The sequence below is a fragment of the Carassius carassius genome, chromosome 21, assembly GCF_963082965.1.
Source record: "Carassius carassius chromosome 21, fCarCar2.1, whole genome shotgun sequence".
Lineage (NCBI taxonomy): Eukaryota > Metazoa > Chordata > Actinopteri > Cypriniformes > Cyprinidae > Carassius > Carassius carassius.
In genome coordinates, this window is record NC_081775.1 from 16,277,343 (window position 1) to 16,290,649 (window position 13,307).

The following is a 13,307-nucleotide window of genomic DNA, read 5'->3' on the forward strand; positions in this document are numbered from 1 at the left end:
TTTTTTAATGTAATGCACATCTATAAAACTATACTTTGTGTTATAATACCTTGAAATTAAATTACAAAAAACTACTTAATGCTGCTGTGCGAGTGTTTTAATACAAGAGAGTGATGACAAATCCGACATCTTTTCTGTTCTGACCAACACAAATAATCGCTCTCTTTCTATATTTTTCCCTCTTTTGGAAAGTCATAAATTGCTGTTGTGGATTTTTTATATATATATGTTGTAGTTTGAGACTCTCTGCTTCTGTGAACTCTGGGAATGTGAAAAGGGACCATCATTTTTTTTTTTTTTACCAAAAACACACATAGTTTCAACAAATTACCAATAGGGGGCGTTAATGTGTTGTTCACTCACTGCCCTGTGAATCAGTGGCAGTCACTATTTTGCCTTAAGCACAGGGTCATTTAAAGTAGGTGAGGAGGAAAACAGCCAATGAGAGGCTCAGACTCATTCACTCAGATGGAGGCATGGCATACTTAAGAAATTGCGCTATGGTGGGTGAGTCACGGGAGCTATTTTCATGATAATGATGGCAGCCTGAGGGGGTTTCAACCATGGACAAGCGCGGCTCGATAGGATGAAAAAAGTGTGCTGGGTGAGATGATTTACAAAAGGCAGATATTGATGGTAATTACCTACTGTATGTCAGGTTAGAGGAAAAGTGTTAACCTTAAATGGATTGAAAACAATATATTCCACTAACAAAAATACTAAAACTAAACGTTGTCCTTAAAATAGCAAAGCAATATCAAAGTTCTGTACAAGATGTTCATCTCAGGTCATTCTTTACAGCTGGGTGTGCATTTGCACTCTTGGGTGACCGAATCTTCCCCTAATTGAAGGGTGTGCGGCATATGTGAAAGACATCTGCTCTTTTCATGGTCTGAATGTCTCTGTTTGTGTGTGTGTGTGTTGATGCATTCAAAACAATGGCTATGACCTGTGACCCTGGCTTCATTGTGTGTGTGTGTGTGTGTGTGTTTATCCCTTATGTCTAAACTTGCATTTTTTTTCTCCCAAAGTACACCAGGATTTGGCCAACATGATATACGGGTGCAGTATTGACTTTGGCCACATTTAGAGACATCTGCTAAAACAGCCGAAGATAAGAAGCAGCACATGTCCATGAACTGGAAATCCATCATCTCCATGACAATAATTAAACAGGACATGGACCAAGATACCCTGACAAATGATAATGCAGTGTAGTAGAATTATTTTCTTTCTGAACAGGCATTGTTAGAAAATGTAAATGTGCTGTGAAATATATTTTCAATATTATTCTATTATTATGTTTTTGGTGATATATATTCTGTTTTTGGTGATGTTTTTTCGTTAAATCATTATATTAGAATTGTAATATTTGTACTTTTAGAAAGCTTCTGTTTTCATACATTAAATTTGGCAAATTTACTGACCACAGTCTTTATAATTTCTCCTTTCGTGATCCATAAAAAATAATCAAGGGCCTTTTATACTTCTTTGATACAAACTTGTTTGTTGGATCCCAATAGAGAAACAAAAAGATATTTAAGACCTTGTGTGTCTGGCAAAGGTGCACAGTTGATGTCGAAAAAATGTATTTTTGATGAATGCTTTCTTGTAGGATTGTATAATGATGTTTTATCATCAGTTCCTGCAAAGTGATAAAAAAATTAAAAAATCTTAGTACAATTCTTTACTGGAATCATGACTAAGTTGGGCTGTACTGTTCCCCAGCTTATGTCAGACATCCCTTTAATAATTCTAATAATAAATGATTGCTATCTTTGAATTGTATCTCTGTATTTTCTTCAATAAAAATGCCTGGCATGTCCACAAGCCTACAATCAGAGAGCCACCTCCCACACAGTTTTCCAGTAATCTGCGAGGAAGTCTAGTGCAAGCTCAACTGACTCAGAGTTCAGAGGGGTCGGGAGAGTGTGCGAATACACGTATGTGTTCATTCTGACGCTGGAAAGGGTGTTGAGATGCTTCTCATTTCGCTAAAACGGCCTTTGATAAAGGAGGAAGGGGAACAGGAAGGTGGAGATGATTATATTGTTGATGGGACACTTGAAGCATTATGCTTACTGATGAACATTTATACATTTGTCGTAAAATATTACTAAGAGTTACAGTACAACAGTTTATCAGCAAGGGTTTTTCTTCTGGCCTGGACCCCTTGAACTCATACACATATTAATAATTACATTAACAATTAATAATTACTTAAAAAGATTTTTAAATATATTTTTCAATGTTTTTTTTTAATTTATTTTTTTTTTTTTTACATAAATTATATTCATAAATATCATTCATTTTTAAAAGTCGCGCCACATAACTTTTTAAAGTCTGAACAAACCTTGCTTTGTCATAAAAAGACACCATGATATTTTGTCTTCAGAGTTGTTTATCTTTCATGTTTTTTTATATTTATCGTATTTTATCAGACTTAAAGAGATAGTTCACCCAAAAATGAATATTCTGTCATTAATTACTCACCCTCGTGTTCTAAACCCATTAGACCTTTGTTCATCTTCAGAACACAAATTAAGATATTTTGGATGAAATCCGAGAGCTTTCTGATTCTGACCCTGCATTGATTTGACAGCAATGCAGCTACCATGTTCAAAGCCCAGAAAGAGAGAAAAATGTAAGGTCTTGGACGTACAGTCTGCTCTGTCACTGGGCAGCACTGACCTCTCCTTTCTTCACTGTCATAGACTGACGGCGGGGCGTGATCTCCTCATTAATGCTGGAGAGGAAGTTCTGGGAAATGCGGAGGGCATCCTGCAGGAGGGGGTGATCTGGATGACTGGATGGGGTGTGCTTCAACAGGTCCTGAAACACACAGACTTATCAATTATGCCAAAACACGTGTAACATGTAAATAAACACAGCTTAAGCTCATCCAAATAAAACATGAGCATTATTACACCACTAACCTGAAAACATTCTCAAAATGATTGATTTTCTTTTACGTTCTTTTAGTTTTACTCACGTGGAGGACGAGGGTACTGCGAGTGACTCGATCCACTGGTTTATACAGCAGCGCTGAGAACGAGTGAGGCAAAAGAGTGATCAGAATACTAAGTGGTGTAAAAGGACAGTAAATGTGGAAAAACGACTTACTTTCCAGAGAGTTCTTGGCATTCTGATCTTTACCCTCTTTAGCGCTCTTGACTTTCAGATTCTGAAGGTGAAACGGTAAACAAATACACAAATTTACAAGGAGGCAAAGATATCAGGCTTTGTTTTGACAGTATAATGTAAGTGCCTTCAAACCTGACCTCTGAAATCTCTGCAAACTGAGAATTGGCTTGACAACACTTTTCGGCTGTTTCCACGGCAACCTTATAGTTGTCCACAAAAGCTCTGTACACGCCGAGCTGGCTGGCCTGTGTGGGAAGATAAAACAACAGGAGAGAGTGAGACAGAAGGTGGTTTAAAGATAAAAGTCTCAGTGCTAGAGGCGGATTACTCATGTATGTTACATTGGCTTAATTCTGCTTACTAAGGTTGAGCAGGCAGTTTTTCGTGGCCTGTTTTGGCATGGTCAACATGCTTCTGATATTCAAAGACAAGTAAATACCAGCCTGATGCTGCATTAATATAACAGCGCTCAATACAGCAGACAAATTATCACAGTGATGTAATTAGTCAATCTTAAAGGAATAGTTTAGCCAAAAACACATTTTTGCTGAAAATGTACTCCTCTATAAGCCATCCAAGATTTTCTTCATCAAAACAGATTTGGAGAAATGTAGCATAACATCACTTGCATCCTCTGCAGTGAATGGGTGCCATCAGATTGAGAGCTTAAACAGCTGATAAATACATCAGAAAAATTCACAATATGTTCTCTCTCATCAAAATCCAGACAAATTATGAACTGTTTTCACTTTAAACGGTGCTTGATCTGTTTCTTTCCTGATTCTTCAGAATTCACTATAAAAGCAATACAATGGACTCATTTGAAGTTAAAAACATATTAATTATAGATTTATTTCTTACAAACACACAGCTTTTCTCTCCACACCACATTAACTGATGCACTGGAGTCATGCAGATTACTTGTGGATCATTGTGATGTTTTTATCAGCTGTTTGGACTCTCATTCTGACGGCACCCATTCACTACACTGTTGACCAAGTGATGTAATGCTAAATTTCCCCAAATCTGTTTTGATGAAAAAACAAATACATTTAAATCTTAGCCTAAGGGTAAGTACAGTTTCAGCAGATTTAAATTTTTGGTTGAACAATCCCTTTAAACTATCAAAATTATAACTTCATAATAAAAAATAAATTATTACATGATTGAACCCATTATAATCTAAGCAAATAGTGCTATTATAATGAACCATTTGAATATTTACTGTGCATTATTAATTCTTAAAAATGTACAACCATAGCTGTGCCATTAATTCCACAACATCAAACAAATTTTTGAATGTTTCATGTAATATCTGAAGAAAATAAAGAAAAATCAAAGCAAATATCACTTACAAAACAATAATGAAACGAACATATAGCAATTTCACACACACACAAACAAACAAACAAACACTTTTTCCAGAGTTTGTCTAAAAACTAAATTTTAAGAGAACAAAAAAATAAGTGACTTGGTGTAAACGAAGCGAAAACTATGTCGCTATGAATGAGCATTTGTGTCACGAAGAAAAACACCATTCAAAAGACAACTGTGAAATGTGCACAGATAACAAGCCTTTTCCATGGCAACATCTCGAGTGCTGCCAACACTGGGGTAAATAAGAGAAGGACTTGTGATGGGGCTTGTCACGAGACAGAGAGGTTAAGCACTTCCTTCAACACAGCCATATACTGCAACTTAGGAAACTTGTGAGCCATCCAGAGTATGAGCATCATTACCCTGAGATCAGAAAAAAGACGGATTACATTGCGCTGTTGACTCCGCTCACTGATAAAAGATGAATACTCATTAAAGAATGTAAAGAACCTCTTTCTAAAGACTCTCCTCTAGTGAAGGGGTCTGAAGATATATCTTTAGCTTCATCTACAGCTATATTTTGAGTTGTGAATGTAAGTTTGCAGTTTGTTTTAAAAGTAATAAAACAGAAATATTGTCAGGAAACATCTTTTCATTGAGTTGTACTTGAAGGATGCATGTAAAAATGGACTGGTTCATTTCAGTGAATCAAAAATATATAGCATGACCACTGTATTCTGATTCACAAACAAATGACTCTTATGAACCAGTTCATTTACAGTGAGGGGGTCAAAAACCTACAGCTTGACAATTGTATTTCAATTCATGAACCAATAACTGGGCAGGTTCATTTTAATGAGTCAAAAACATACCGCATGTCCATTGTATCCTAATTCACTCTTAGAAGCTGTTTTTATTCATAATCTGTTCAAAAAGATTTAATCAGTCTGACAAATTCTTCATTACTAAACCAACATCTGAATTGCCTACTGCAAGTTATCATTATTATCATACTATGCAATATTTATTTGTGTCCAAACATGATAATGTGCCGTTAAACATACACATTTGCAATAGAGCTTTAATATATATTATACAGGCATATATATTTAGTATGCAGTGAAGAGTAGACTGAATTCTGTAGGAAACACTGGCCTGAATATACATGAAAAAATCTGAGCCCATTTTTTGGACTCAATGCTTCTGAGGAGTCAGGGGTGGGTATATCCCATGGCGTGAGAGCTGCTGGTCCACAGGGAGAGGGAGAGGGCAAGGGAATGCCCAGCAGTGAGTGGGTTTCCAGGGCAGAGACATGTACCCCTGCTCTATGACATCATGCTCACTGTCCACTGAAAACTCTATGGGATTTCCTGTTTATTTACCCCTCTCTGTATAAAACACACACACCCTGGTAGAGAACTATGTCACTGCAAACACACAAACACACACACACACACACACACATTCCAAAACATAAAGGACATGGCATATTCTCCCAAAGAGTTGTGCTTTCTAAATACATTTCCATGCAAACACATCTGCGCAAAGAAAAAGAAATAGGCTACAAAACTGCTCAGCTCTGCAAATTGATAATGCCTCAAATAATAACAACAAGTATTTGCAATATAACAATATAATCTCTGTGGGATTACTGGAAACTCTTTTTTTATAAAGTTGTAAAATACAAGAAATAAAGTCACAATTCATAGATCTCAAGAGAAAACCAAGAAGAGGGTGAAAAGGCAAACCATGCAACTTACATAACAATCGATACTGTAAGCAAAATGTGATGTTGGTCATGTAATCTGTGCACCTGGCTACAACACCCTACCCCAGCATTTCTGAGCACAGCCCTGCCGATCTAAGAGCAAGACCCCCTATCTGCTTTACATGCTGTCATGTGGCTCTGAAATGCTTTCATCTGCACGAGCGTCAAGTCCTGCGGCCGTCTATAAAGATGGGGGTAAAGTTTCAGTTTCCACAGCTAATTGTGCCGAGAGGAATGATGTGGCTGTTGCTCGCGAAGCTTACTAAACCAGTTATCAAAGGAAATTCTCCTTAGGGAGGACCAGAGAGACATGCTTTGATGATGACTGCATTTATAAAACAGTTTTAAAAAATCTCTCTTGGGTGGTCTGACAGAAACATCGCGTATGGATTACCCCAATTAGACACGTGCATGTGGCATCAAGTGACAGCACAATTCAGTTGTTATAATGAGTAACAGTAACACTAGTGTATTATTAGATAACACAGAAATGAACAAGTGATTGCAGTATATCATTCTATACTTTTTTTTGCTGGAAAATGCAAAATACAAATAAAACTATTTAGAATACACAAAATTATTATTATTAATTGTGCACATTAATCTTGAATAACACTGTTAAATATAATCTTTAGCAAATCTGACGAATATCCATGAATTTCCCTTTTTCATACTGTAGATTATAATGTTGTGATGACTTGGAGCATTTAAAATGATTGCTTTTTTAATTTATTTAGACAAAATATTACAGCATTAATGGTTATCAGTCATAACATGAAAATAATTACTGGCTTAATTACTAAATTCCTAATTTTTGCATAATCAAATGACCTAATTAATAATATATATATATATAATAGATTTGAATGAAACGCTGCTCACCAGTTTCTGGAAGAGGTCACCCACACATTGATGGTTGCTCCACTGTTGCACTCTGGGTAACAGGCCATCATAAAAGTCTTTATGGATCTCGTGGAGCTCAGGCACTTTGAAGAAAATGGTTTCTATCTGCTGGAGGGTTAACATGGGCTGGGAGGTGGTGGCAGCAGCTTTCAGGGGCTTCATGGGCTAAGATAAAAAAAAAAAAGAAGAAAAAAACAGGAGGTCAAAAGGGGTTCCCAAATGTAACCACCTGGGTGGAGTGCAATGTGCAAAGCTCAGCAGCACTATAATGGTGATCTTTGACCCTCTTTCGTGAGCAATCGTGCAATAAAACAGACCCAGCAAACCCTGAAGACTCACCAGTAAGAGCGCCTCCAAGTGGCTCAGATAGGCCTCCTCACTGGCCAGGATCCCTGATAAGACCCATTTCCTCATTTCCAATCCTTTTTCGACATCCAGCTCTGACTGAAAAATATCCATGATGAACAAACACATTAAGGGTTCAGCCAAAAACACATATTCCTGTCTACAGTCTCTAGCAATTCCTCAGTAATCCTATACAACCTAAATCCTATCCCATACAGATTACAGAGGTCAAACATAGACCACTCTATCCCATATACAGATATAAAACACCTCAAAGATAAAGAAAACAAAATGTCAAAAGTTCAGGAAACTAATGTTAAAAGACCCTTAAACCTGAAGTATAAGTAGCTACTGATTGAGAACCTTTTTGTATGTTTTTTTTTAATATAGGCAATGTGCATGTACAATTAAATTTGCAATATCAACTGATATAAATAAATCTCTAATATGGGCCTATTAAGTATATGGAAACAATAGATCATGCATCTATAACAATAATTATCTTACAAAATACAAGACTGAGATTTATTTAACTACAAAAACACTTGGGAGAGGTGTGTAAACACTATGACAGCAATGAAGGTTAAAGCTAGTTCTCTGTATCTTAATGTCCCTTACTGATTTAATGGACTCCAGGGACCCCGAGGAGGGGGGCTCTCTAATAATTCGACCCTTCGGGTGAAGGCGAGGAGAGGAGAGGGAGTCATCTCTGTAGGACACAACGTCAGGCTGCATATGATGGTCCTCACCTCGATCGGCATCATAAACATACGCTGGAGGGGGGGTCCCGCTATATGGGATGTCTGCAAATGAAGAGAAGAGAGCGGTCAGGTTGAGTTACAAGTGTTACATATGATACTTTTAAATCATATTAGTAATTTGAAATGCATGTATTAAATATAATTATACACATTATAATAATAACAGTACATAATTTATCGCCCATTGCCATTAAGAAGCAAACAAGCAAAAATGGGTTTAAGTCAAGCTTTCCATCTTAATTTTAAAAGCTTGATATAATCAATACATCATTTACCAGAGAGTGTCTCATACATCTCTTATCTCTTAATGTAATGCACACAGAAGACCGAAACCTTAGCCAAAAAGACTGAGCTTTTTCCCCTTTTGCAATAAAGACCTTGGCGTATAATTGAAAGCAAAAGATAAAGTCTGCCAAAGCGAAGACAAACAAAGCCGTTAGGAATTCATCACCCATTTCAGATTTATTCTTGGAAACATTATCTACAATCGCTCTGAATCACAGCTGCAATTAAGCATCCTGTTCATCATTAATGCATGACGCCACAACTGAATTATTAAAAATGTGTGTAGTAAAATGCAGTAACTGAATTGTAATTTTTCCTCTGACAATATGAAGACAGATTTGATGTTTTACTTACAAAAAGAATGAATAATACACTGTTTAACGTAATATGTAAAGCTAAAATAAGTTCCGTTGTTTAAGAGGACTCTGGGAACATGAGAAGAGTTTTTTTTTACTAAACTTCAGCTAACATTTTCTACATACAATCTGCTTGCTGCTGTGAGTATTTGTTCCACACCTCCAGGGAATATCACTGACACTAAACAGTTTAAGACTGGGAAGTTGAGTCAGTTTGACACAACAAATGAACAATGAAAGACTAGCCAACTGCAGTCATGACAGGGACCCTCTTTTCCTGGCAGTGAAAGGACGATATGAAAGGTAGAATCACGACAGCCCACTGGTGGAAATGCAAAACTGAAGTCAAAGCAGTCCATTTAGGAGAAGACTGACTAGATCCCACTGAGCGGAAACTAAAACCTCTTAATCACTCACAAAGCAATGAATAATTCAACACCATTGTTCTTGTTTTAATTACCATTGATGAGGATTAAGGGCTACATGGATGAATAGCTGCATTAGTGATGCCATTTTAATATACTGAGCATGTTCAGATTTCAAAATGAGGAGCAGCTGCTGAGCTGAAGTCATACAAATGCACTTCATACAGCCTTAATATACAAATCAACTGTGTTTAAAGGAATAGTTCACCAAAAAATTTGAAATAAGGTATAGTGAACAGTACAGTACACACACACTCACACTCTCTCTCTCTCTCTCTCTCTCTCTCACACACACACACACACACACACACACACACACACACACACAATGGTTATCATTTACATCAGCTGTGATTCACAGACTGCAGTAACCTGAGACATGATGAATCCTCATAGACTATCCTGACTAGTGTGAGTTATCACTCTGTCTGTATTTGTAGAGCAAGTTGTCTAAAAACAGTCATTCATTTCCTGCAGTCTGTGAACAGCTCAGCACCGATGAGACATCCAGACGCAAACGTATCGACTATGTGTCTGTCTTATCTGGTGTGCTGATCGGCTCAGTTAAGAAGTCTGATGCTACAGTCAAGAGCTATCTAGATGTACACAAAACACGTGCGCGCACACACACACACACACACACACACACACACACACACACAAAGATTATCAATAATAAAATCCACTCATTGATCTCTCACAGCTCTTGCTCTGTACACAGTGCATTGAAACTAACGTTACTTAAGATACTTAAATTTCAGTAGTAAATATGATATATTATATTTAACAGTTGTTAAGGAGAAGATTTAGAATTTCACACTACCCAGTTTATACTTCCTCAACCCCTACAGGACAGGCCCATAAACTCATATCCATCCAGCACAACAATCACTTACATACACAAACAATGTGATTTACATAAAAGTCCCAAAAGACTTTGAAAGATTGAGAGTTTGTTGGCTTTGTGATAAACAGCAGGAATAGAGCATCACTCAGAATTGCTGCTCACTAGTCAGAACTGCAGTGTCTTGCGTCTTGGTTCATTCAGCAGTCAACAGGCTTACATGGGATGACATTAAGAGAGGACAAAGATGGGAGCAACTAGGAGTCAAATCACCTCACTGTGAGAGAAACAGGAAAGAGAGGACTCCGGAAACATGGAGGCAGCCCTGCTGAGTGGCCTGGCATGTAGCCTGCTTAAAAAGACTGAATAATAGACTGAGCCTGAACAAATAGAGATCAGGAGAAAAGAGGTAGAGGATTACAGAGAGAGAGATAGCAAAAGAGTGAGAGAAAAAGGTCTCTGCTGTCCCAATGTAGAAGGAAGAGCCATGCCAAAGGGCAGCGTGTGTTACTTTGTGATTAGCCACTAAAATTGAGCTTATGAGCAAAACAATTCCTGTGGCTAACACCAAGGCCACATAGACTGTGGAAATGGATGTGTTTCATAAGAGGACATCCCTAAAATCATCCTAATGTTGTTTCTCCTGTGTTTGCAAATACATTACCGCTCAAAAGTTTTCGAAAGAAATTAACACTTTAATTCAGCAAGGATGCATTAAATTGATCCAAGGCGACAGTAACAACATCTATGGTGTTATAAAATTATTTCTATTGCAGATAAATTGCACTTTCTATTCATCAAAGGATCCTGAAAAGGCTCGCTTCCCCGCAGTTCCTGTGTCACCCTCTCCTGCTGCCAACTCACCTCCGCCTTCCGGATTCGTCATTCCTCACCACCATCTTGGACTGTGCATTCCTCCCAGCGTTATTTGTGTCTCAGTTTTGTATTGTCTCATTGTCTTCATTAAATCTCATTAATCTCGCACTTGCTTCCTGCCACTCCTTCACCCAGTCGTTACAGAACGCTCTCACCAACCATGGAAGCAGCGAGCACCACTTCACTGTCTGAATTCATTCACCACAGCATCAACCGCATGGATCAGCAGCAGGAGAGCATCGTGAACACCGGACGCGCGATCCAAGCGCTGGTGACACAGGTGTCCGAGCTCACCCAGCAGATTCATCAACTCACCTCTCCCACTGCGCCCACCGCACCGCCTGCGCCGCCCGTCCCCCGGGAGACCTCCCAGGACCACTTCAGGCCAGAGCCACGACTTCTGGAAAATCATCAGTGGCGGACTATTCCATTCAGTTCCACACCCTGGCGGCCGCGTGCCAGTGGAACGAGGCGGCGCAGTGGGATCGATTCCTGCATGGGCTGGCCGACCGTGTTTAGAAGGAGATCTACCTCCTCGAGCTGCCCCCAACGCTCAACGGCCTAATCGACCTGGCCCTTCGGGTGGACGCTTGGATTAACCGCCTGGGTAGACAAGTCAGTCCTACACGCCATTACGTCTCTCCGGAAAGGGGCCGCTTGAGTCGAGAGAACATGGTCGGTCCCGTCTACGATCACGAACCCATGCAGGTGGGTAGAGCTCGGCTTTCCCGGAGGGAGAGAGAGCGGCGGAGGTCCCAAGGACTGTGTTTATATTGCGGTGGCTCGAAGCATTCCATCCATTCCTGCCCGGTAAAAAGAGCCAGCCCAGTAGTAAGTTTGAGGCTACTATCGGGTGGGATCTCTGCCGGGAAGTCCTCAACCACATCATCGACTCTCCTTCCGGTGAAACTGCGGTGGGAGAACCACACTCACGACTGTCACGCCCCTTCTGGACTCTAGGGCCGAAGGTGATTTCATTTACTCTCTCCTTGCACGTCACTTGAACCTTCCTGTCCTTCCTGTGTCTCATCCCATCCATGTCACCGCACTCAATGGCCAGGAACTGCCACACGTCACCCACTACCCTGAACCCATCACTCTGCTCACCTCAGGCAACCACAGTGAAACCATGTCCTTTTACCTCATGGACTCCCCTGTAGCTCCCATTGTTTTAGGTCACCCCTGGTTAATCAAACATAATCCACGAGTGGATTGGGGTTCCAACACTGTCACCTTGTGGAGTGAAAGTTGTCATGAGTCTTGTCTGGTTTCTGCTTGTCCTGTTGTGCCTGTTTCTGTCTTTCAGAAAGAGACCATGGTGTTATCAAACGTGCCCACAGAGTACTTGGACCTGAAAGAGGTGTTCAGTAAGTCCCGTGCTGCTTCTCTTCCTCCGCATCGTCCCTACGACTGTGCTATAGATTTAGTGCCAGGTAAGTCTCCGCCTAAAGGCAAACTTTACTCTCTTTCTATTCCAGAGAGGGAGGCCATGGAGAAATACATTTCTGATTCCTTGGCATCGAGGTTCATCCGCCCTTCCTCTTCTCCAGCGGGGGCGGGATTCTTTTTTGTGGGTAAGAAGGATGGTTCTCTGCGACCTTGTATTGACTACCAAGAGCTGAACAACATCACAATAAAGAACACCTATCCGTTACCATTGATGTCTTCAGCTTTCGAGAGGTTACAGGGAGCATCCGTATTCACAAAATTGGATTTACGTAACGCTTATCATTTAGTCCACATCAGGAAGGGGGATGAATGGAAAACCGCCTTTAACACCCCTAGAGGGCACTTTGAATATTTGGTGATGCCGTTCGGACTCTCCAACTCGCCAGGGGTTTTCCCAAGCACTCGTTAATGACGTGTTGAGAGACATGGTAGATCAGTTTATATATGTTTACCTTACCTGGATGACATACTGATTTTTTCTTCATCTCTCCAGGAACATGTTCAACATGTCAGATGAGTGCTCCAGAGATTACTCGAGAATGGGCTTTTTGTCAAGGCGGAGAAATGCGTATTCCATGCACAGTCTGTTCCCTTCCTAGGGTATATCGTCTTGTCCGAGGGAATACGTATGGATCCTGACAAAGTTAAGGCTGTGATAGATTGGCCATCTCGAGATTCCCATAAGGCCCTACAGCGGTTTCTGGGGTTCGCCAATTTCTATCGACGTTTCATTCGTAATTTCAGCCAACTAGTCTCACCTCTGACGGCCTTGACCTCCCCCAGTACTCCGTTCAGGTGGTCGGATGCAGCCGAAACTGCATTTACCAAACTCAA

General features: G+C 39.8%; 1 protein-coding gene across 3 annotated transcripts in view; it reads right to left on the reverse strand.

Annotated features, from left to right (window-relative positions):
- The window catches only part of LOC132097646 (breakpoint cluster region protein-like), a 42,707-nt gene that overhangs the window by 11,353 nt on the left and 18,047 nt on the right, over nucleotides 1-13,307 (reverse strand). For all 3 annotated transcript variants that reach the window (XM_059503501.1, XM_059503500.1, XM_059503499.1), the window contains 7 exons: nucleotides 8,096-8,280; nucleotides 7,472-7,576; nucleotides 7,112-7,297; nucleotides 3,282-3,389; nucleotides 3,124-3,184; nucleotides 2,993-3,045; nucleotides 2,692-2,832 (listed from right to left, as the gene is read on the reverse strand). In XM_059503501.1, the coding sequence (XP_059359484.1) occupies nucleotides 2,692-2,832; nucleotides 2,993-3,045; nucleotides 3,124-3,184; nucleotides 3,282-3,389; nucleotides 7,112-7,297; nucleotides 7,472-7,576; nucleotides 8,096-8,280 (839 nt within the window). The remainder of the gene's footprint in view (nucleotides 1-2,691; nucleotides 2,833-2,992; nucleotides 3,046-3,123; nucleotides 3,185-3,281; nucleotides 3,390-7,111; nucleotides 7,298-7,471; nucleotides 7,577-8,095; nucleotides 8,281-13,307) is intronic.